Here is a 15,247-nt window from a genome sequence, read left to right as displayed (position 1 = left end):
AACGGTCGCTGAGGCGCGCGACAAACGGCCCCTTCGGAGCCATAGAAGCTATAGAAAATTCTCCGGCGGCTGGCCTGCGCCTGCGCAGTCCCCATGTGTGGAGGCACAGAAGAACTCGATGAACATAAGTTACAGGTATGTTAACCCTGTTTTCTCAGCCAACTTTGCATCTCCCGACATATGAAGAACGTGTGTCAGAAGTCTTGTATAGACTCTCAGATATAGGCATGCTCTTAAGAAGCCCTGAACATCTAGTTAGCTTTCCTGTATCAAACCATTTAACTCCAGGCTAGAGGTACACAACAGGTAACATCTTAGGTTCGCCACCGGGTGTTGCGCCCAAGTAATACTGTTATGGAGTTTCCGCTTCCATTTTAAGCCTTTATTATGACAACATAATTATTCAGCATTCTTAACATCGAGCCAATCAGTAGAAGACCATACTATGTATTGTAATTCTATAGGTCACTCAAGGAGAGCGATTGCGTGAGCCCCAGGAAGTATCTTACCCAACAAGCACCTTTTAGGAAGAGGCTCACTTGTCATATTTGTCGGGTTTCAGAACCTTCTAACAATAACCAGCTGTCCTGCTTTAAAGGGTGCACATTCTGGGTTAACTTACTATCTTATAACTTTAAACAACAGACAAGGTTGTCCATATTTGAAACGTCTTAAAATATATAAAAATAGTTAATTCTTGCTACTTCTTATCTTATTGAAGGCTGTGTAAAAGTAATTACAAGTTTCTCATACATATGAATGTCTTTTGGCCTTCCACCAATACATCCGTCTTTGAATTTATTATGTTTCTGACTTCCGTGAGGCAAGACAGAATTCCTGCCATTCTCAGGCACTCTGTGCACCTGGGCTTTAGTACACTGTATAGAGTGATATGAGGGTCTTTGATCTACCCGAGGCCGTACAACTGTGTTACTCCTCTGTTTCGTGCCCCTCTCCATGGTTTTTCTTACCTAGGCCTCTGGACTCCCTTTGTAGCCTGTCTAGTTATGGACCCAGGGTAGCCCTGTTTCTGTGTGCAAAGGCATCTTGAATGACTTCCATGGTTAAATCCAGTATCTATTTGCCTATAGTTTTAGCTATATCCATGACACCCAGTTTTGGCTGGTGCAACAGCTGCATCCATTCCCGGTTCAGTCAGATCTAGCCACAGTGATCCATACCTTAGTTACATCTTGGCTCAGTTACATATTGCAGAGTGCTCTACTTGAAGCACCCTTGAAAATGGTTCAGAAGCCGCAGCTAGTGCAGAATGCAGCAGCTAGGCTGTTGATTGGGGCCATGTGACACCCTCCCCCCCTATATTACAGTAAGTACACTGGTTACTAACCCGCCTCCGAGCCCAATTCAAGATGCTGGGTCTGTCCCTGAAAGGCATGCATGGATTGGCACATGGGTATCTGAAGGACAGTCTTCTCCCATCGATTCCTGCCTGGGCATGATGATCACAGGGAGAGGCCCTCATGACCGCCCCGTCAGCCCAAGAAACTCGGTTGGTTGGGTAAACAAGAGAAGGCCTTTTCGGTGGCCTTTTCTGTCTCAGTCCCATGACTGTGGAGCAGTATTCTCAGGGAGGTGCAGCTGGCCTCCTAACTCTCTAGCTTTGGGAGGCAGACTTTTATTTAGGACTGTTTTTTTAGGACAGCTTTTTAACTCTGTTTTTAACTCTTTTTTTTAATATAGTTTATGTTGCTTATATTTTACACTGTGAGCCTCCTTGAACACCTTTGGAGGAAAGGCAGCTGACGAATGCTTTAATTAATTAAATAAATACTTAAAAATTTTCTCTTTATTCTGCCAGTAATGTGGTGTCATCTGCATATCTCAAATTGTTAATATTCCTTCCAATTTTCACTTCATCTAAATCTAAACCAGCTTTCCTTGTAATATATTCTACATATAGATTGAATACATACTTGTCTGACCCTTTTGCTAATTGGAAAGCATTCTGTTTCCCCGTATTCTATCCTAAGAGGCATGTCTTGTCAGGAGTACAGATTGCACATCAACACAATCAGATATTGTGGCACATCCATTTCTTTTAAGATTGTCTGTAGCTTTTCATGATTTACTCAGTCGAAAACATTGTTGTAATCTATAAAACAGGCTGATTTTCTTTGGAAAATCTCTGGTGAGCTCCATTGTGATTTCTTGTGCCTTTTCCTTTTCTGAATATATCTTAAACATTCGGCATTTTTGTTCCATATATAGTGAAAGTCCTGTAGAATTTTGAGAATCACTGCTTGCGTGGGGAAGTAGTGATATGGTCCAATAGTTGCTGCAATCTTTGGCATCTCCTTCTGTCAGAATTGGAATGTAGGCTGAGACCTTCCAGCCTGTGGAACAGACTTTTGTTTTTATATTTGTTAACATACTCTTGTTAAGATTTTGGTGGACTCAATTTATGTTGCTTGCAGTAGCTCTATTCATGTCTCATTTACTCCCAATGATTTGTTTCTCCCAATTGCTTTGAATACAGAGTCATTTTCTAAAATTGTATAGTGTTCAACAATCTGTCATCCTTTCATTTCTTCTTTATAGTTCTTCAGTGTATTGGTTCCATCTTTATTTTGTCCTGATCAGATTTATTTCTGTGTTGATCTTTCAGCATCCCTCCCTGTGGTTTGAATTTCTCTTTGATTTCCTGGATCTTGAACAGGTCTCTTGTCTTTCCTTTTTTGTTGTTCTCTTCTATTCTCTGGTGGTCCTTAGGAGTGGGGCAGTCCTTTTTTAAAATATATATATATATTTATAGAACTTTTTTCTGAAATAACCGTAACAACAACCATTGAAAAAACATGATGTAAACATATCACGGAACAAATAAAACAGCAACTAGGCCTACAAACTTTAGTATAAAGAGATTTAAACATACATTAACACTCTAGAAGAACGCAGAGTAACAATTTATAGATGTGTTGTAAGGCTTTGACTGTTCTAAGTTATTAAAGTAATCTAAGAATGGCATCCTCTGTTCCAGAATTTTGACTGGAATGATGGCTTATCTATGATTTGAAGACTGTCTGAGACCTTATCCATAATGAAAAAGTCACAATTTCTTTTGCCACATTAATATAGATGGTAGATTGTCATTCTTCCAAGATGTAGCAATTAAGGTTTTAACCGCAGAGAGCATAACAAAGATTAAAAGTTTTCATATGCTGGGAATCATAGGGTCCTCCCAGAGACCTAGAAGAATTAACTCAGGTTGTAAAGGAACAGTATAACCAGTTATTGATTCGATTTGAGAGGCGATCAGCTTCCAAAATTATTGTAATTTGGGTCATTGACACCAACAGAGAAAATAACTACCAATCTGACCACAGTGCCTCCAGCATAATGGTGAAGTATTTGGCTTGATATGATGAAGCTGAAGGGGGGGCTTGTTAAATACCACCTTGACTTAAGCTTGAAAGACAGTAATCCAATGTTAATGGTGATCGTAATGTTTTGCCTTGCCAGATTAAGTCCTACTGAGAGTCTGTCAAAGCTATAGAAAGGTCTTTGTGCCACTTGTGTTGGTAAGATAGTTGTGCGGTTATGTCTTTGGAGAGAAGGGAGTTCTATGTTAAAGCAATAAGACCTTTACTAGGTAGTTTGGGCAGTTTCAAAAGAGGCTCAAAGCTGGTAAGGCTACATTGAAGGCTAGGTCTCATCTTGGGGTTATCTAGAAAGTTCTTAATCTGTAGGTACTGAAACCATGGTAACCTGATAGAGGAGTTCTTTTCCAGTTGCTTTTTGTCAAGAAGAATGCGCCGTTTAGTTATGTCAGAGAGTCTAATAAATTGAAGGACCCTCCATAAAGGAAAAGAGTTAGTGCCTCTGGCAGGTTGAAACCAGGACTGGCCAAGGGAATATGATAAGATAAGGGAGAAATGTTAGGAGCAAAATGTTTCCTCTCTTTATCCCAGATTTTTAAGGTGGCATAGAGAAATTCATTTTGACAGACTTGGATAGGGTTATCCAAATAATACCTCTTATATCCCAAGGCAAAGAATATGTAGATTTAATTTTGACCCAGTCTGTATCCTTGCGTGAGTTTTAAAGCATAGCCAAGTTTACTACTTGGGATGCCCTGTAGTATAATTTTAAATCTAGAATGGCTAAACCCCCTCTTTTTGAGGATCTTTTCATTGCCTGATAAGTAATTCTTGGTCTTTTGTTGCTCCAAATGAAATTATTGAGGATTTCCTGCCATTTAGATAGTTCGAAGTCTGAAAGAGTAATAGGGAGCATCCTAAAATTAAACAAAAAATATGGAAGGTCCATAGACTTAAAGAGATTGATTCTTTCTCACTAGGTTAAATTCATTTTAGACCAGTCCAAAATAAAGCCATTAATTTTATTATTCAAGTCCTTATAATTTTGGTCCTTAAGAGTTTTTAAATTGAGTGGTATGATAAAACCTAGATAAGACCATAGTTTATTTATCCATCTATAGCTAAATTTCAAGTCAGTGTATTGTCGTCTAGTAGGAGATAGTTCTATGGGATAGAGTTCTGATTTGTAATTATTAACCTTAAAGCCAGAGATGTAGCCAAAATCTGAGATAATATTTTCCAAGACTTTGAGTGATGAGGTAGGTTTGGTAATGTAGATAACTATGTTATCTGTGAAGAGGCTAACTTTATATTCAGGTTTTGCAATAGTTACTCTGTGATTATTATGATTATTTCTAATGAGCACTGGTGGGGCAGTCCTCACGTTTGAGGCGTTAGCTCCCCTTCTCTGAAGCAGGGCCAGTCGACTTGATTGATCCCGGAAGGGGAGGGGCTTGTCCTGTCGCTCACCAGTTTTTTCTGGCCCTGCCTCCGAGCAGGACGTTGACCATTTGCTCCGTTAGAGCAATGATCCCGACCTACAGCTCGACAAGGCAGAAACTCTCATCCTTTCGCTGGGGACAGAAAGGCATCATTCCTTGCCTCTCTCCCCTTTTTTCACTGGTGATGCGAAAGCAGAGCTGACAGCCCTAGGCTTTACCTTGATCCACAGCATCTGCAGAGGCTCTTGCGAGGCCTCTCATACCCTTGGGCAAAGAGACCCCCCCCCATCACCACCAGCTGATGATGTACAGGAACACAGCTGAGTCCAAAGGAGCCCGTGTTTGTAATGCTGGAACCAGCAGGCATCAGCCATCATGACCTGGCTGCATACTGAGCTTCAAAGGGCACAACGGCTGAATTGTTGTAAGCGAACCTGCCCAATAATTAACCCCTGAAGCACCCAATTAAAGAGAGCTACTTTAAAGTGGGGGAGTTTTTCACCATTTACTTTCACTTTCCCTAAACAGTCTGTATGTTTATTTGGCGGGGAAGGAGTTTTGGCAGGAATGGCAGCCAAAGCGGGACTTAATTCAGCAGGAGATGCTATTTGTAATTTGGATCTACCTAGCTTCCAACTTCCCCACATTCCCAACCAACACACGGTGGTGAAGGGGAAACTACTGAAGACCTGGATCTCTCAAACCAGGAAGCTAAGTCTAACTTTCTAGCATGGCTAAGAGCAGAGATAAAAAGAGAATTTAAGGAGGTTTTAAAAACACAGTCACAATAAAGCCTCATGCTCAACAGATAGGGAAGGCAGTCTGGCAGAGGTTCTAGCTCCAAAAGACCCAAACAAGCAGAGTCCTCCCCTGATCCTCCCAAATCAAAAAAACAAAGGGAGGATGATACTGCCAGCCAAAGTGACTATGATACGGTATGCACTCTGACTCTGAAATATCAGACTCTTCTTCAACTCATGAATATGGGGAACTATCAGAGGAAGAGGAGGAAGTTTCGACCCCGTTATAGACAAGGTTGTTTCCTCAAGAGGTGTATGCTAGAATTCTACCCAAGGTTCTAAGAGTACTGGGAATTCCTCAGACACCCTTGGGAAAAGGGGAGACAGACCCAGCCTTTCCACTAGGCTCAGAGAGAGCATTACCTAAGGCAAGGGGCATTCAATCTGAAGTTCCCCTACCCACAGTATTTTACAACTTATTGAGAGGTGAGTGGGAGAGCCCAGCAAGACCAAAAACCAACCAGTCCATTTTTCACAAATTTTACTCACTGGTTCTGGAAGCAGTGAGAAAAATCAAATTACCAGTGGTGGATAACCCGATCACCAGTCTAGCAACCAACTTGGTGCTGCCTATGGATGCCGAGGGTCTACCCGAGGACCCCTGTGACAGGAAAATTGAACAAACTTTACATAGGAATTTTGACGCCTCATGAACCTTTCTAAGAGCCTCAGTGGCATGTTCCTTATTTGTGAGGGTGGCATTTTCTTGGGCATCGGACCTGGCTGTAGTGGACAACAGCATACCTAAGGAAATCAATGATGAGGTGAAGAAGATAGCTCTGGCTACATCCTTCGCCACTGATGCTTCTTTGGATGCTCTTTAAATGTCATCTAGGGCTAAGGGTCTTAATGTCACAGCCAGGAAGTATACTTGCCTAAGAAACTAGGATGGGGACCCCGCAGCCTGAGCCAAAGTGGCCACAATCCCCATTACAGGGGGAAAACTGTTTGGAGAGGCTCTAGAAAAAATATCTGGTGGAGGATAAGGAAAAGAAGAAGGTTTTGTCATCAAAGAGGAAGGAATAAAGCCAAGAAAAAGGTTTCAGTCTTTTCGGGAACACAAATATACCTCATGTGTGGGAAACACTAGAACCTCCCAAGGATGATGGCAGACCAGAACCAGAACAGAGAACAAATCATCATCCTTCCCCAAGTTGGGTCAGTACTCCAGGACCCAAAAGAAACTGCCCCAACACTGGAGTCCATTCAAATAGGAGGACGATTACAGAGTTTTACAACCTTATGGTAACAATCAATAACAGACAGATGGGTAATAAACACAGTGATTACAGGATACTCTCTAGAGTTCAATTCTCTTCTACCAAGAAGATTTACACAGTTGTCGAAGAATTCATTGAAACAGAAACAAACACTGGCAAATAACAAAAGCCACCCAACATGTGATAGAAATAGGGGCAATAGAAACAGTACCTACAATATACAGAGCTCAAGGAGTCTACTCGGTACTCTTCACTGTACCAAAGAAGAATGGAGATGTCAGAGCCATCCTGGACCTGAAGTGGCTAAACAAATATTATCTTTGGCCTAAAATCATCCCCCAGAGTATTTACAAATACCTAATAGCTGCATTAAGGATGCAGGGAGTGGCGCTGTTTCCGTACTTGGATGACATTTTGATCAAAGCTCCATTGCTAACGACAGGCCTGAAGGCAGTGAAACAAACAACAGAATGTCTGTGGAATCATGGCTTTGTGATCAACAGGGGGAAGAGCAGCCTAATGCTGAAGCAGAAGATAGTGTATCTAGGAGTTCTGATAGACACAGTACGAGACAAAATGTTTATCTCTCAAGAAAGACAACAGAAGATACTCTCTACGATAGCGGAAGTACAGAGAAGAGACAAGGTGGAAGTGATGCTACTAACACAACTCCTAAGAATGATGGTATCCTGTCAAGACACTTTACAGTGGGCAAGGTTCCATACACAGCCACTTCAGAGATTTCTTCTCCCATTCCAGGACATTATTGCACATAAATATCGCAAAGTAATGCGAATCCCAACAACCCTAAGACAAGAGGTGAACTGGTGGATGGAACCTACAAGATTCTAAGTGGGAGTACCACTCGGAGAACCAAAGAGAGTCATTATGACGACAGATGCCAGCACCTCAGGGCTGGGGTGCACACGCACAGGACACGATGGCCCAAGGGATCTGGTCCAAAGAAGAAAGGTCCAACAGTACGAACTTGCTGGAATTCAGGGCCATAAAAATGGGCCTACTCAAGTTCCAAGATGTACTGGTGGGAAAGCTCATAATGATAAGAAACCAACAACATGATGGCCAAAGCCTATGTGACAAAAAACGGGGAGCAGGTTCAAGACTCTACACAAGGAAGCCAGTATAATCCTCAATTGGGCAGAAAACAATCTAAGGTCTTTGAAAGCTATGCATGTCGCAGGATGAGAAAATGTAATTGTGGACTTCCTAAGCAGGAAAACTGTGGACCAGACAGAATGGATGTTAAACAGAAAAGTATTCCAACAGGTATGCGAGACGTTCAGCAAGGCAGAAGTAGATCTGTTTACAAAAGAACAGAACCACCAAGTTCCAAAGTTCGTGTCAAGAAGAAAGAAACCACAGACCATAGGGACAGATGCCCTGAACAATGAGTGGCCTCAACAACTGTTATACGCATTCCCTCCAATTCAGTTAATTCACAGGGTGATACAGAAGGCGATGGAACAAAAAGCAGAATTGATATTAATAGCACCATTCTGGCATAGAAGAACATGGGTTCTAAGACCTGATGAGCTTAACAGTCAAACAACTATGGCAACTACCTCTGAGGAAGGATTTGCTGACACAAGGGAAATTACAACACCAACAACTGGCACTCCTAAACCTCACGACATGGAGGTTGAGCAGAATCAACTACAAAAGCTAGGTTATGCAGAGGGGGTAATTCATACCATGCTAGCCTCTAGAAAAAAAATCCACTAATAAAAGTTACAACAACACATGGCAGGTTTTTCATAATTGGTGCAAGGACAGGGGGATTGATACTCTAACAAGTACAATAAAGGGAATTCTCCTATTCCTCCAGGAAGGTTTAGATAAGGGACACAGTACTAGTACCCTTAAATGCCAAGTGTCAAGCATTTCCTCCATAAAGGGCATTACCAAAGGGAAATCCCTCACACAACATCCACATGTTAAAAGTTTCCTGAGAGGACTACACTAATAAATCCACCTCCAATCCATAGATTCTCTCCGTGGAACCTCAATTTAGTTTTAAAGGCACTAACTAGGGAACATTTTGAGCCAATGCAGTCATGTCCGTTGAAAGAACTAACCTTTAAAACTATTTTCCCAGTAGGAATAACTTCTGTGAGAAAGGTATCAGAATTGGAAGCATTATCAGTGGATAAGGAACCTTGCATGTTCCACAATGATAAGGTGGTGTTGAGAGCAGACCCAGCATTTATTCTAAAGGTAAACTCAACCTTCTATAGAAGTGAAGAAATAATCTTGTCTTCATTTTGTCAAAATCCAAAATATGAGAAAGAAAGAGAGTGGCACAGGCTAGATGTACGTAGGGCACTGAGTTATTATATGGATAGGACTAAACTAATACGTAAATCAGATAGTATGTTTGTGTCCTTTAGAAAATCTGCATTGGGACAAAGGGTATCTACCTCCACCTTAAGTAGGTAGATCAAGGGGTGTGTCATAGTAGCATACAGAGCGAAGGGACAACAAATTCCAGAAGGTATTACAGCCTACTCTCTCGGGGGGCAGCCACTTCAGCCGCATATAGAAACTTCAATGGAAACAATATGTAAAGCAGCAATATGGAAATCTATATATTCTTTTACAAGACATTATAGAGTAGACAGGATAGTGTCTGTCAAGGCCGCTTTTGGCAGAAGGGTTCTACAACACATCCTCTGAATCCATGTATCAATTAACTCACCCAAGGGGCAAACTGCTTATATAAGTCCCAAACGTGAGGACTGCCCCACTCCTAAGGACCACCAGAGAATGGAAGATTTGGATCTCACCGTGAAGCTTCCTTTCTTGGTGGTCCAGAAATGGGGTAATCCTACCCACCCTTTTGGAATATGGAGAAGAGAGTGTGCTGGTAGAACGAAGACTAAAGGATCCAAAGATTAACAACAGTTAGGAGTTTGGATGTAAATAGTTAAGCAAGATCTGTTAATAATGTTAGTGTTTTAGATCAGTTTTGATAAGTGCACAAAATGATAGGGAGGGGAAAGAACTTATTCCAACATGGTTGCTTGCCAGGAGATACATGGCTTGAAAACAAACTGGCGAGCAACGAGACAAGCACCTCCCCTTCCGGGAGCAATCAAGTCAACTGACTTGCACTTCAGAGAGGAGGAGCAAACGTCCCAAACATGAGGACTGCCCCACTCCTGGACCTCCGAGAAAGGAAGCTTCACAGTAGGTGAGATTCAAATCTTCCGTTTCTTTGCTTTGGTTATTATAATAGCTCTCTTTGTCTCTACATACAAGCCATTGAAAAGCTATGTTTAGAATTCTGACCCTATTTTTGTCATCTTTTACTTTGGTTTCTTGTCTGTCTTTAGCAATTTTAAACGTTTCATCAGTCACCCACCTAGGCTTCTCCTTTATTTTAGCTACAGGAATAGTCTTTTCACATTCTTCCTTCATAATGTCTCTAGTTTCAGCCTACAGCTCTTCGAGTTACTGATCAATTAAACTTAATAATGCAAATTGTTCTTTACATGGTCTATATTGGGACATAGACTATATTTGGACACTATTATTCTCCTCAATTTTATTCTAATTTTTGATATTAACAGTTCATGATCTATACCACAATCATCTCCTGGTCTAGTTTCATTTCATTCCTGTATTGGCCACTTGGTGATTTCCATGTATACAATTGTCTGTTTGGTAGCCTGAAGCATGTATTTGCAATGAACAGTATGTATTTGCTCTCCCATGTCATTTTGTAATCCTAGTCCAGATTTTTTGACAATCTTTGATTTGGCTTTGTGTCCTATTTTTGCATTCCAGTTACCTATCAGTGCATCTTGTTTAGGTGCATGATCAGTGTTTTTCCTGGACACTTACATAAAATCTTCCAATTTCTTCTCTTCAGCATCTGTAGTTGGAGCATAAACTTGAATGATGGTTATGTCAATATGCCTTCCATGAACTCCGATTGATATTATTCAGTTACTTTGCAATATATCTCCTAATTGCTTGTGCTATATCTCACCTCTCTATAAAAACACTGTTTCTTCCAAGTTTGCATTTCCACAGTAAAACACTGTAATTTTCTGACTGAAAATGCCCTAATCCAGTCCACTTTAGTTCACGCACACCCAGAATTATAATGGTTAAACGTTCCATTTCTCAGTTTACAATTTCAAGCTTTCCTTGATGCATACTTCTTACATTCCACATTCCCATTACATTTGTTGCACAGCTTTGGGCTTGCCTTTTCCTCTGTTCCCATCAGCAACAGGACATCTTTTCAGTTTTGATCCAGTCTTATCATCAGCACTATTTGTACTTGTCCTCTGCTCTTCCCCTGTAGCCTCTTGAGTGTTTTCCCACCTGGAAATTACCTGGGGGTCCTCCTGCCTTCTGTCACTATATCTTCTTTCATTTGGGGTTGTCTCATCGTAGGGTTTTTGAGGTAAGAGGTGATGAGAAGCAGTTTAACATTGCCTTCTTCTGTGCAGTACTAACCCGGGTTAGCGGACGTGTCATTGCCATTCTCTGTGAAAGACCTTCCACCACCAGCGTCGCCTTCCACTACTGCTGCTGCCCTGTCGCTAGCCTTGAAGAGTTTCCCTGCCCCCATCATCACTGGGACTGGCAGTTCTCTTCTCCTAAACAAACGGTTGATTCCTGCAGGGGGTGGGTGCATGTCCCTGGTGCCTCATCAGGGTTGACCCTTCCGCCTTGAGTGACTCCTCTGGGAGTTTAGACCCTTGGCCAAGCCTGAGCTCCTGATGGCGCTGCTCTCAGCTTCACTGACACGTGCAGACCCCCCTCACCACTTTAAAGTGTGTCTCCAAGAGGTGGGATATACTTCCTCATTACATATGTATAGCAGAGTAGCTCCAAATACTGTTTCCCCCCACAACTTATGACTTTCTTTCTTTTTATTTAGAGGCAAATGCAGCGTTACTCTGTTAAATGAGACAGAATCCCTTAAATCATATCTGGAACATGAGGTATGAACTCATTTTGAAAACTGAAAAACTTCAAGGTGTCATCCTACTGAACTTATAATACTTAGTATTTTGTTTAATTGCTTTTAATAAAAATAAACACAACATTTAAAATGTAAATACAGCATACAGAAACCATCAGTTTATACAAGCCTCTTAATTTTCCATTAAGTGAACCATTTGCTTCCAAATACCAATTTCTTTAAAGGGTTTTCTTTATAAGCAGGTGGTCATTTTTGTTATACAAAATATATCACTGAATTTAACTCATCATTCTTTTCTACTTGGGGATTCCCCCCCCCCCCCCCGCAATATCTGGTGAATATAATGCGAGTGGTCCTAGCAGCATATGAAGCCAACTCTCGAGTGGAATTAGAGTGGTGCTCAGATTTATTTAATTCGGTATATAACCAGCACAAGTCTCTGGTTCACAGAGACCCACATTTGCATTTACCGTCAACCGAGAGAGCCACGGGACTCCTGTGTGCTCTGTGCTCTGCCCCACCCAGTGCACACGTACAATGATAAAGGCTATAACTATAACCGTTTAATATCTAATGCTGTGACATTGTCAATTATCAGAGTGCCTCTGAGCATGTAGAGTTGTCTCTTCCTGTCCCGGTTGAACCTCGGCCTGCCTTGGTGTATCTGTAGTGAGGGGAAGGGTTTCGCTCTCTGCCTTCTCCTGCTCTCCTCCGCACGAGGCTCAGAAACTCAGGAGAGAGAGTGAGGCTGCTGAGGCACCTGGAGGAGACCACGCTGGGAGCAAAATCACCACCGCTCCACTGAGACCAGCCTGGCCTTTTCCTGAGTGGTTGCCAGCGGGGAGGTTTTACTCTCTCTTCTCTGCGACCAGCTTGTTTCCCTCCTGGCTGCTGACCAGGTACTGGGATGAGAGCATAGAGACTGCAGAGAAGAAGCAGGGTGGGGGCGTTGCGACAGGAAGAGGGGCCTTTCCGTCCCTGGAAGGAGGCCAGTAGCTCCAAATAGTTTGCAACGTTCCCATCCTCTCATCCCCAGTGTTTAAAGGTAGGAATTACTTGCCAGCCGCAAGCCCTTTTGAGCAATGGCCTTGTCCACTTCCCTGGAATATGGGGATTGTGCCAGATTGGAAGGTAGTGCTTGGAGGAGGCACAGGTGGCACGTCAAAGAGACACTTGCGGGACCTGAGCCACAGAGTGAATATCCGTGGCTGACAACATAATTCAACGACAGTTCTGGTGTGTTAGCTATTCTGAAATTAACGCCAGTAGAAATGCTTGCCACTGTCATTTCTTAGTGGCACTCGGATGCTCCTGCCACATATGAAAAGGGTGGGTTTTTAAAGACTGCAAGTTGGCATTTTATGCAGCAACTTTCCTCAGTGCTTGAAATGGGTTAAACATTACAATAATTATTACAGCAACCCTGCAATGTAGACTGTTAGTATCCCTACATGATACAATGACATGTATTACAGATGGAGGTGAAGAATAAATGTATCAGTGAGTTCATGGCTGCATGGATGGAGGTGTCGTATTCAAGTTTGTCCTCTGAGTAAACAGCGATGAACTACATGATAAATGGCCTCATGCTATGAACAGTTTGATGTGTTTTTTTTCAGTTCACAGCGCAGTGCTTTAACCAACATGTTATGTGGTACTCCTGACTCTAGTTTGTTGTTGTTGTTGTTGTTGTAAATTGTTCCATTTTGAGATCCTGCTTTTCTCACTTTGGAGACTTCGGGAACAGGTATGGGGCTACTCTGGAAGTGATTTAGACTCGAAAATGTTTGTGTTTGTGACTTTGTTAGTGCTCGTAGATAACTTCCATTCTTTGAATGGCATCTTTGGCCATTTGGAATCCGTTCGCAATGCTGCAGTTGAGTCCACTCAGTCATGCTTCGGTTTGAAATGTCCTGTCCTCAGATATGTGTGTATAGAAGAATAAAATGCTGTGGCGCAGTTCACACACCACACCCAAGTCACAGCTAATAAAGCTTGCCTATAGTTTGGACCATTTGATTTGAATTGTCTGACTGGTTTACCATAACCAGCAAACCAGAATCAGAAACCCGGGTAGGCTTGCAAATAGTAGTTTGACTTGACGTAACGTTGAAACTGGCAAAAGTTACGGCAATTGCTCTGCCTCCAGGGGCTGCTGCACCATCGGTACAGATGCAAATGTATCAGCTTAGGAATTTATATGGAAAGAATTAAAAAGAAAAACTGACAAGGAGCTCTAAACCGTGTTGCACCCTAGACATCAAGGAGTCCAAAGCATGGCTGGGGCACTTCAGTGAGCACAAGCCTTGTTTTGGCGTGATGCAAGGAATCTGATAACAGCAACTGTGATTTTCCAAATGAGTTTCCTTTATACTTGTTTGTCAAAAAAGATACACGCTTGCTTAAATATTTTTGGAATTGGAATTATTTTAATAAGCACTTGCACACCCATAGATGCTATATCATAGAAGGGTGTTATATTTTGCTTCTTGTTTTAGAAACAGTTTCTAGTCCATCAGGGGACTTAGACAAAGAGGATATCACATTTTAACGTGCCCCTTCCTTCCAGGAACTCAGAGCATTTATTTGTTTGTTTATTATACTGGATATTTAGCCTGTCCTCCCCACAAGCAAGCTCAGGGCGGGTTATCACCAGAATAAAACAATACATATCATATACATATCACATAAAACACAATTAAAATCTCAATGTGGCATCAAATTAGCTTAAAGTGCAGCAGCTGTAACCAAAACTTCACAGTACAGGTTGGGAGGAGATCTCCCAGAGAGTCACCATGGCAGGGGAAGGAAGGCCCAAAAAATGGGGGACCACCTGCCTCATCCATATGCCTGGCGGAACAGCTGTGTTTTACAGGCCCTGTGGAACTGTGGAACCGTAACAGGTCCCGCAGGGCCTGGACCTCAACCAGAAGAGCGTTCCACCAGGCTGACACCAGAACTAAAGCGGCTCTGGCTCTGGTCAAGGACAGGCAGACAACCTTTGGGCCGGGGACCACCAGCAAATGTTGGCTTGAGCTGGTCCCAGTCCACTTAGGGCTTTGAATGTCATAACAAGAACCTTGATCTGGAGCGAAACTGGTAACCAGTACAGCTTGTGTAGCACCTGATGAACAATTGTCCTATATGGGATAAGAACCGGGGTTGCCACATTCTGGATCAGTTGCAATTTCCAAGTGAGTCTCAAGGGTAGCCCTGTGTAGAGTGAGTTACAGTAATCTAGTCTGGAGGTGACCATCACATGGATCACCATGGCTAGATCACCGGGGGGAGAGATAGGGGACAAGCTGCCTGATCTGACGAAGATGCAAAACCACCCATCTGGCAATTGATGTAATCTGGGCCTCCCTTGAAAGTGAGGCATCCAGAGTCACACTCAAGCTCCTTACCATTAATGCAGGTGCCAGTGGCACTCCATCAAAGGTGGGGAGCTGGATTCCCCTGGCCATCTGCCCATGGCCCAGGAACA

General features: G+C 42.4%; 1 protein-coding gene across 8 annotated transcripts in view; it reads left to right on the top strand.

The window, feature by feature from the left end:
• The window catches only part of MTA1 (metastasis associated 1), a 188,292-nt gene that overhangs the window by 45,542 nt on the left and 127,503 nt on the right, over positions 1–15,247 (top strand). For 7 of the 8 annotated variants that reach the window (XM_054984519.1, XM_054984520.1, XM_054984518.1 and 4 more), the window contains one exon: positions 11,716–11,779. In XM_054984519.1, the coding sequence (XP_054840494.1) occupies positions 11,716–11,779 (64 nt within the window). Of the gene's footprint in view, positions 1–9,854; positions 10,012–11,715; positions 11,780–15,247 lie in introns of those variants that run through there. The other variant, XM_054984524.1, reaches the window with a different exon arrangement.

The sequence above is a fragment of the Eublepharis macularius genome, chromosome 7 (assembly GCF_028583425.1).
Source record: "Eublepharis macularius isolate TG4126 chromosome 7, MPM_Emac_v1.0, whole genome shotgun sequence".
NCBI lineage: Eukaryota > Metazoa > Chordata > Lepidosauria > Squamata > Eublepharidae > Eublepharis > Eublepharis macularius.
Note: the sequence above shows the minus strand (reverse complement) of the source record. Positions and strands in the feature narration are given on the sequence as shown.